The sequence below is a fragment of the Marmota marmota genome, unplaced genomic scaffold (genome assembly GCF_001458135.2).
Source record: "Marmota marmota marmota unplaced genomic scaffold, marMar, whole genome shotgun sequence".
NCBI lineage: Eukaryota > Metazoa > Chordata > Mammalia > Rodentia > Sciuridae > Marmota > Marmota marmota.
Genome location: NW_026000005.1, coordinates 43,568,859 through 43,579,082, shown reverse-complemented (window position 1 = coordinate 43,579,082; position 10,224 = coordinate 43,568,859). Strand labels below are relative to the sequence as shown.

Genomic DNA, 10,224 nt, shown 5'->3' with positions numbered 1-10,224 from the left:
TTTTTTTTTTTTTTTTTTTTTTTTTTTGGTGCTGGGGATTGAACCCAGGGCTTTGTGCATGTGAGGCAAGCTCTCTACCAACTGAGCTATATCCCCAGCTCCTATGACTTTGTTTTTCTTTGGAAAAGAAAAACATCTAAATTCATTCCTTTCTGTGAATATACAATAATTTACTTGTGCACCTTTTCTCTAGACAATGGGAATTCCTATTTTTTCCAGAGTTTTGCTATTTTTGATAGTGTTGCTAGGAGCATCCTTGTATGTGTCCACTGGAACCCAGGTGCAAGGATTTATACACAAAGTAGAATTCCTGAGTCTTGTGGAAATACATGAACTAAGTGAGCACAGAAAAAGCCTATTTTACCCAGTGTTTGTCATAGCAAAGAAGTTAGTTCACTGCTTATATTTTGGCAGAGATTCAAATGCATGCAGGGGAGTGGCAAAGAATTGCATAGTGGAAAAAGGAAAGGCCTCAGAGGTGCCGGGCTGGGGGCTGTTTGCAAGGGGAAGCCCTGGATGGGTTAACTGGGAATGAGACCTCCTCTAGGGTTGGTTAAAGAGTCTTACATGACTTTCTCTGGTTGGTCCTAAGTTGGAGAAGAACTAGAGAAGCTGTCAGTGATTAATCAAGTCCTGAGCATTTGGGGCCAATTGTTATCTTTGGGATTGCTGGAGTGTTTGTGAGATAGTAGTGACTTCCTGTAAGTCCCATGTTAACAGTAGGCTGGCTACTAGGATGATTATGACAGATAATGGGTTGGTTTTCTGGGACAACTTCTTCAGACATAGGTCAGAGTTCTATCAGGTCAGATGTTCTGACCTGTTTTGTTCATTGAAGTATTTTGGGTACCTAGAACAGTGTGCAACACAATGTAGGCACTCCATAAATATTTATCAAATGAGTGGACACAATGTATCTGTAAAGTATTATCCTTACTTCTAAGGATAATTTTTTTATTTTACTATTATCCTTAGAAGTAAGGACTACCACTCACATCTAACCCCCTCCAGTAGGACAGTCACAGTCACAGCCAGGGCTCACTTTTGCATATCCTCTGTGCCCACCAGTGTCAGACTTGAAGTTGGTGATTGACAGGTGTATGTTGAAACAAATTCATCCACTTTATATCAGTATAGGTTTTTGGATGCACATTAGTGCTGAGTCTGGCAGGCAATAATAAGGAATAACATCCCTCAGTCACACTATGTTTATCTGAAAATAGACATGGGCCTGGGAGGAAGTGTCCATTTTTCTTGAGCCTTGTGAAGACATCACCATAGGTTCTTCTTAGAAGCATCCTGGCATTGTTATTTTTAATTAATTAACTTATCTATTTATTTATTGGTACTAGGGATTGAATGGAAGGGTGTTCTACCACTAAGTTACATCCCCAGCCCTTTTTATTTTTTATTTTGAGACAGGGGTCTTGCTAAATTTCTGAGGCTGGCCTCCAACTTGAATTCTCCTGCCTCAGCCTCCTGAGTAGCTGGGATCACAGACATGTACCACCACACCTGGCCTGACATTGATATTTGACCTGTACTTTAAGCTTGCCCCTGCACGGGCCTCTTCTGCAATTCTTTTCAATGTCATATTTCCAAAACATTGACTCTCTGAGGGTACTTCCACAAGTAGAAAAGAAGAGACCTCTGTGGTTCAGGAACAAGAATCAGTGGGAGTAAATCACCTCCTAAGCCACTTTTTCCATCCCTCACTTTTGACAAAGTCAGGTACAAAATTCAAGGGATTGCTTATAGGAAAGGGCACTATGTTCAGAAGGTAGCTTGATGGACATTATACATTGAGTGCTGTTTCACTTGCTGGGGACTCAGAGATGCACCCCTTGTGACCTCTTTATGTTCCTATCATGGTGCTGCTATTGTTATCATTGTTGTATTTGTGTTTGGTTTGATTTGGTTTGAGATGAGTTCTCACCATGTTACCCTGGCTGGTCTTCAGCTCCTGGACTCACCTCAGTCTCCCAAGCAGCTGGATTGTAGGCATCTCTAATGTTCTTACTTATGGGATAATATAATCAAACAGATAAGTTGATTCAGTAATTCACAAATCATATGAATAAATTTACTCAACTATTGTATGACCATAACCTGCTAGAGAGATAGTTAACTAGTACTGGTGATGGAATTTAAAAAAAAGAAAAACTGGTTAAACCATGATCAAGTTTTAATCTGTTAACAGAACCAAACTAAAATAACCAACACCTAAATTGATACATTGCTTTAGATGTTGTATTTTATCTGGCTATAAACCCTGAGGTTAAAATCTATTTGAAAACTTGAATCTAAGGGTGAAAGGAAACTGATGAAATATGATATTCATTGATATCAGGTTCAGGATCTTTATTCTGACTTATGTAAGAAAATAGTTGAAAACCCCTAATTGGTAGCAGGCATTTCACCCAGGAGCACTTAACCACTGAGTCCCAGCCCCAACTCTTTTATATTTTGTTTAGAGACAGGGTCTATCTAAGTTGCATAGGGCCTCGATAAATTGCTGAGGGTGGCTTGAACTCACAATCCTCTGGCCTCAGCCTCCCTAGCCACTGGAATTACAGGGACAGATTATCCATAACTAACCTAAAACCATCTCAACCAAACACAAGAACTTGCCTTTCCTGGGTTTAATTGCACTTTTAATTAGACACGTTAAAATAAGACAAAGGAGAAGAGAATGATGAGTCTTTGATGCCAATTTCATGTGGTTTATTGGGGAAAGAAGTTCTTTAGATTTACAGAAACAGAAAATAGTCACTGCAACATAGAACATAGAAGCTATAGATAAAGGGGAAGAAATATAAATAAATATCCCAACAGTTAAATTTCAACAAAGCATAGCATTAAAAATCATTAATCCATTTTTTCTGGGCTTATGCTCTGATTAGAGAAGGTATATGGGGGTGTTTTCAGAGTCTGAGAGCCCAGGGGACGTTGGATGAAATACCTGCGGGTGTTTTGAATCCGAGAGGACTGGCAGGACGAGAGGGAAATCTTACCATGTCACCTGCAGCACTGTCCCGTCCGTTGCAATGGCCAGCTCAGGTCTCCTAGCAGCAGCATTGCTTCTTGCAGCCACACTTCTGCTGGCAGCAGCACTTCTGCTGGCAGCAGCCCTTCCCACAGCCACAGCTACAGGAGCGGCAGCAGGTGCGGCGGCAGCAGCACGTCCTGGGGGTGCAGCAGCCACAGCAGCCACAGCAGCCACAGCAGCCACCACAGCCACCGCAGCCACCACAGCCACCACAGCCACCACAGCCACAGCTACCACAGCCACAGCTGCCGCAGCCACCGCAGCCACCGCAGCCACCACAGCCACCGCAGCCACCAGAGCCACCACAGCCTCCACAGCCACAGCAACCCATGTTGTCAGTAGAGAGAATTCAGGTGCAGAGAGGAGAGGACTCAGGAGAGGAGAGGGAGGTCTGGAGCCTCCTTCTGCTGGGCGCCCTTAAGTACCAACTCTGGGAGAGGAGAGGACGGGCACATGACCACTTCCTTGTTGTTGCCAGGCTCGACTGTCACAAAAGAATCTCACGTGTGTATTTACTTCCCTTTGGAATGCCAGCTAGGTGTATTAGATTGCTCCTTTTGTTTATTTTTCTAAATGAAATGCCCTAAAAAGTGCAGTAAGATCTCCTGGGAGCCATGGGGACACTCAGGTGACCCACACAGTTCAACACACAATGTTTGATTTGTTGGTCTCACATTTGAACAATGTATAAAAATGATCAGAAAACTCTTGCTTTGCAATGCCCTAAAGTTTTCTTAGCAAAGGCTGGAGAAATGAAAGTCATCTCAGGCACAACGGCAGACACAGTCCTGAAACCCTAGCCAGAGCTTGTCCACTGAGGAAAGAAAGGTTTTACTTCCTCTCACACAGTTGCAAAGCATAGAACCAATGTCTTGAACACTGATTACTTGGAAAGCTCAAGTAAACCTTTGCAATGGGTCTATTTTTTTTTCCTGGTAAATTCTTATTGCACTTAAAATAGATAAGCATTTTGTAATTAGAACTAAAACTAAATTTGGGTGCTCATAAAGTTTTAAGAATTGATATCCAAGAAGAAAATCTATATGTCACCTGATAAAGCCTACAACGACAGATAGATTAAAAGAAGTAAAACCAAAGAGAGAGAGAGAGAGAGAGAAATTAAAGCAATCTCTAAAATAAAATTGTATTGAAAGGAATTTAATCATGGTAGACTATTTTATCTCTATCATGAGCAATATTTATAGCACAATAATCAAGTAGCCATCAGTATGGATTTTACTAAAAATAATTATACAGGTTTGTTAAAAGCAATAGAAGAGAATTAAATCTCCACTGGTTTTCTCAGACACTAACACTGGCCACCAAGAAAGAGGCACATAGGGGAAATAATAAGAAATGTAGAGGCAGCTGTCAAATGTAGAGGCAGAAGCAGCCAACAAAACCAAGGTGTAGTGCAGCACAGTGGGCTAGACAGTAAGCAGGGAAGGGGACATGGAAGGAACTTAACAAGTTAATATATAAACACGTTTGAAACCAACTGACACAACCTCTTTTGCACAGCTTCCCCTGGTCTGATACATATGGCACCCCATCCCACCCTAGTTTCTGCTGTCAATCAAAAGTCAATGGCACAAAAATTGTTCAGTTATGGAAGCTCTCAGCATGGGACTTTGTAGATGACAGGGATTCGATGCATCTTTGTTAAGTAAATGAAAAAAAAAATGTATCCTTTTGGGTCAGTCTCAGGCAATTATATTGTTTTGAAATAATAGATGGGGAAACGCTTTGAAGTCATTGATACTAGGACTAGAGTTGTAGGTGAGCAGTACAGTGTTTACCTAGCACATGTGAGACGCTGGGTTCGATTCTCAGTACCACATATAACTAAATAAATAAAATAAAGGTTCATCAACAACTGAAAACACTTTAAAGAAAAAGAAAAAGATTGATACTACAGCAAAGTTTCTTGACCTTGGCACTACTGACATTTTGAGCCAGAATGTTGGAAAGAATCGCCCTGGGATTGGAGTGTGTGTGTGTGTGTGTGTGTGTGTGTGTATGTGTGTGTGTGTGTTGGCAGTATTGAGGACTGAACTCGAGGGTGCTCTCCACTGAGCTACATCTCCAATCTTTTTAATCTTTTATTTTGAAATAGGATCTCATCAACTTATAGTTGGGCTTTAACTTGAGATCTTTCTGCCTCAGCCACTGGGCTTTTTGGAATAACTGGTGTGTGCCACTGCACTGGCTAACCATTTTGCTGTCTCTTTAGTCTTGCCTTTATTAGAAAGTTGGAGTCATAATTCAAGTCTAGATTCTTTAAAAAGGTTATGTAATTCATGTGCTGTTTATATTTGTGTTGTCAGGCCTGAAATAATATGATAATAATGGCACGTTTATCTTGACTACTACTTCACGAAGTCACAATAACTACAGGAAACTTACTTCACGCCAGTGTTTTCCAGGAAAAGATGAATAAGCAGAGTACAGAGGACTTTCAGACAACACAACTACTCTATATACCACATATGATATGAATAAGTAGGGTTCTACATTTGTCCAAGCCCACAGAATGCACAATACCAAGAGGGAATCCTAATGTGAATTACTGACTGTATGTGAGGATTTGTTAATATTCATCTACATTAATAACACAACCCTCTGGGACAGATGGTGACAGAGAGGAGGCCACTTGTACCAGGTACACAGGAGCTCCTTCTACTTCCCCTCGACTCTGCTACCACCCTAAAACTGCCTTAAAAGCGTAAAGTATTTTTTTAACTTAAAATGATTTCATCTCAATGAAAGAAACTGAGTCATAGACAGATGGTGGCTTTCTAAGAGACATGAAGCCAGCTGGTAGCAGGGGCTTTGGGATCCACCACCCACCACCCTATGGATACCTGAGGAAAAGGGGGAAATGCATGCTCATTTTAAAATACATCATGACAAGGCCTCCAATCCCAGGCGATTCTTTCCAATCCTATATTCCTGCCTTTTGAATTGTGACTCCAGGACAAACATCAACCTGAAAATAAATGAAAAAATTGACATTCTAGCATCAAAACCTCAGGACATGTGAGAAGAGGCTTTGGGGGCATTTGTCACTCTGCAAGAGATGCCAGCTCCTCTTCCACTAGGCAGAGAGCCCTTGATCACAGAAAAGGATCTGCTAAACCGAGGTCTTCACTAGGGTGAGGCATCCCACACGTGGGAAACAGGTGATGAGCTCTCATCAGATGTGACTCAGCGGGTCACGCATGCCCTTGAAGACGTAGATTAGAGCAGGGCTAAACATTTTAGAAATCTTTTTTATTAGAAGCACAACTTGAGGAAGTAAGTGCTAAAATAAGCACATGTGTAAGGGGAAGAGCGTTCCATGAGGACATCCACTGAGGGTCTTGTGAAATTCTGTCAGGGGAGCTTCAGGAACAAGGAAGTGGCCACGTGCCACAAGGTACGCCCCAGAGGGGGTATTTAATGGCCCCTGAAGCAAAGGGCTCCAGACCTCCCTCTCCTCTCCTGAGTCCTCTCCTCTCTGCACCTGAGCCCTCTCTACTGACAACATGGGTTGTTGTGGCTGTGGAGGCTGTGGTGGCTGTGGTGGCTGCGGTGGCTGTGGTAGCTGCGGCAGCTGTGGCTGTGGTAGCTGTGGCTGTGGTAGCTGTGGCTGTGGTGGCTGTGGTGGCTGCGGTGGCTGTGGTGGCTGTGGTGGCTGCTGTGGCTGCTGTGGCTGCTGCACCCCCAGGACGTGCTGCTGCCGCCGCACCTGCTGCCGCTCCTGTAGCTGTGGCTGTGGGAAGGGCTGCTGCCAGCAGAAGTGCTGCTGTCAGAAGCAGTGCTGCTGCTAGGCGGCCTTGGGGCTCTGCCTCTAGGCTGAGAGATGCTGGTTGCTCCAAGTACTTGGTAAGACTTCCCTCCACCCCCTCCTGTGGGCCTCCTCCCTGCCCTGTCTACTAGATGCATTGGAATTACTCTTTCTGACCATCGTGCTCTGAGGTTTCAGGGTTGTTTCTTTCCCTTCACAGTGATGTCATGACTACTTCCATTTCTTCCTCTGTGTCTTCTAGGACTTAGCATCTGATAACTATTTTTTTTTTCGTCTTTGTAATTGCATCTCCATTCGGAAGAAAAAATAAAATACTAGCATATGTTATCAACAATAATGGTAAAAGTATAGCCACTCGTGTCAAAATGTATTTATAAGCTGGGTGCCATGGCACATGCCTGTGATCCTAGCTCCTACCAAGGCTGAGGCAGGAGGATCTCAAGTTCCAGGCTGGCCTGGGCAATTGAGTGAGACCCTGGCTCACAATAAAAAAATGAAAAGGGCTGGGGATGTGGCTCAGTGGTAGAGTGCCCTGGGTCCAATCCCCAGTGTCAACACGCAAAAAAAAAAAAAGTATTTATATTATGAGTTTAACAAAAAATAAATAAATAAATAATATATATATGATAGCTAATATTTCACTTTCTTGAAAAAATTATGAATGTTAATAAACTTTTTGTTTTTTCATACTATACATTCACTAACTTCTTTCCTATTTCTACGTCTCTGTTAAAAAAAAAACTTTTAAAATAAATTTTTGCAAATTTTCTCCTTATCTGATTGTGTTTCTTGTCTGTTTGTACGATGTGTTCCCTTTCATGGGCGAGGATGATGGCACAATGGATAGTGGGTGACATTGGAAGACTTGGGAGAGCTTTCAGTTAGCGGATGCTTGGTCTCATAGTGTCCTAGAATGCACTTTACACTGAAGGTAAAAATTGAGAGTAGATAGATACCCAAACTTTGGCCATCAGTGTCATACAGGGAAATTTCTGTCTCTCCTAGAGTTCTTGGGAGTGCCTTCAGCTGAGTTATGTCTGAAGCATTGGTTAGCATCTAGGAGGGAAACAGATAAATTAGAGTCAACTACACCATCAGCTTCCTAATGTCAGATTTTCTTTGCTTGGTCACCATTTTCTACTCTTATACCAACTACTCAAATAGATTTTTGTGAGCACCAGTGTAGCCACATTGCTGAGCACAGCCTCAAGAGCCATTTGGTGTCCGCCAATAACTAAAAGATAAACATTAAAAATCCTCTCTCTCTCTCTCTCTCTCTCTCTCTCTCTCTCTCTCTCATCTATCTCTCTCTCCTCTNGGGGGGGGGGGGGGGGGAGTCATGTGGCCTCCCATGACATCTGGTAAACTGACACTCTTTCCTTCCCAAAGCACTTCCTCCCCTGACTTTCTTCTCTCCTTCCTAATAAAGTTCCTCACCTCACTGCTGTTCTTGTGCCCTTGTTTCTGTTCCTATTCAGTCTCCCCTGTAAGGTGAAGGAAGAACCCCAAGTCTTCCTCTCATTCACCAGATCTACATTCTCACAGGATCTTCTATTTTTCTTTTCCACTGCCCTTACTACTTCCAGCATACCATAAAATTTATGAATTTATGTTTACAATTGTTCCCGCTACTGCATCCTGCCCTCATCCAGAGCGTGAATTCCTCAAGGCAGGTATTTTGAACTCTGTTCATGGATCAGTCCAAGCATCTAGAACAGTTTGCAGCACATAGCATTTACTGTATAAATAACAATTCCTCCTCCTCTCCTGTTGAGAGCCACAGACCAAAGGGCCCCAGCAAACTTTCAGACTGCCAGCTGATGATTGGCTCACAGCGGCCCCAGCAACGTCCAGCTGATTGGCTCCGCTGGGGTGATGCTCATTGGGCTGTTTCCCGGCCCTTTCAGACTTCGGAGCTGCTCATTGGGGGACTTTTTTTGGCTCCACCCACGCACCCCAGCCAATCGGCCTCAAGAGCAGTGGGGGAGGTTGAGAGGCTTGTGGGAAGCCGGTGGTGGCAGTTGGGCTCTGAGGGCTTTTCCTGAGGAGCTGTTTTGTTTGGCATGTGTGGTTCTAAAAATAAAGTTAGTTTCTTTTGACAAGTGGCTCCTGAATTGTGCCCAGCCAGACTGCTGCACTCTCCTTCCCTCCCTCCCTCCTCCTCCTCCTCCTCCTCCTCCTTCTTCTTCTTCTTCAGAATTAAACCCAGGGACACTTACCACTGAACTACATTCCTAGTCCTTTTAATTCTTTTTATTATGAAACAGGGTCTTGCTAAGTTGTTGATTGTCTCACAAAGTTGCTAAGACTAGTCTTGAACTTATGAACCTCCTGCCTCAGCCTCTGAAATTGCTGGGATTATAGGCATGCACCATCATGTCCTGCTAATAAAGAATTTTTTAGTGAATGACTCCTTTAAAAACTATTTTTTATTATGGAAAATGCCAAACATACACAAAAGTGGAGATAGTACAATAAATTTCTCTAAGAACCACCATCCAAGTCAACAATTAGAAACATATGACCAATCTCTTGTCATTTATGACCCCACCCATACCCTTCCCACCACTGGATCACATGGAATAAAATTTAGATCTCACCATCTTCTTATTTGCAAAGTGACCTTTATGTTGCTATGAATGAATTCCTTCTCATCTCTCTCCGACTTAGACAGTGGGTATGAAAGAGAGAAACAGAAGTAAATTTCTCTAGATCCCACTTGAGATCATCTCTCTTGGAGAGGTCTGGGGGAAATCAGGGCATCTTCAGCTCTCACAAAGTTTCACAATGTTCTCTGGGAGAATGCAGTAATTTGCAAAGACAACACATTGCACAACAAGTAGCTCAGTAATCTACGGACTTCTCATAAATCATCCGAGGGTGAGCACAGAAAATCCAAACCAGTGGAACAGGTATGCAAGACACCTGGAGGACTTTTCACCAATATTACTTCTGCTAGTAACCAGTTGAAATCCGTCAATGTCTATGGTTAGAGTGTTTTTAATTCCATCAACAGATAGCTAAAAAGTTACTTGAAAATTTTCCATTTAATCAATAGCAACTTTATGTTAAAAAAAAAAAAAAACTTCGCTTAATAAGAAGTATTACTTTAATATATGAGTTATTTGTATCAAAGACTCTCAAAGGGCCATCCCACCCCACCTCCTTTAAACACATACACACCCACACACACTGATTAAAAACTTTGGTTCTGGAGCCAGGATGTCCCAGCTAAAATCCAGGCTTATCTACTTATTAGCTTTACTTCTTTCTTCTGTGCAAAAAAGGGCTCATAGCTAAGTTGGGCCTAGGAACCTAAATTAGCATATGCAAAGTTGGGGCGTGGCCTCGGGTCAGGGCTCCCTGGCGGCCCCGCCCCCGCCTT

The 10,224-nt window shown here is 42.8% G+C and overlaps 1 protein-coding gene across 1 annotated transcript; it reads right to left on the bottom strand.

Annotated features, from left to right (window-relative positions):
• Positions 1 to 2,709: 2,709 nt before the first annotated feature.
• LOC125618356 (small cysteine and glycine repeat-containing protein 8-like) lies at positions 2,710 to 3,451 on the bottom strand. Its single transcript, XM_048809001.1, has one exon. It carries the CDS (start codon positions 3,378 to 3,380, stop codon positions 3,066 to 3,068), a length of 315 nt encoding a protein of 104 aa, XP_048664958.1. The 5' UTR covers positions 3,381 to 3,451; the 3' UTR covers positions 2,710 to 3,065.
• Between the last annotated feature and the right edge of the window lie 6,773 nt (positions 3,452 to 10,224).

What these genes read in the sequence shown, in the direction of transcription:
- LOC125618356 (XM_048809001.1), bottom strand. Translation starts at nt 3,380, where the DNA reads ATGGGTTGCTGTGGCTGTGGAGGCTGTGGTGGCTCTGGTGGCTGCGGT.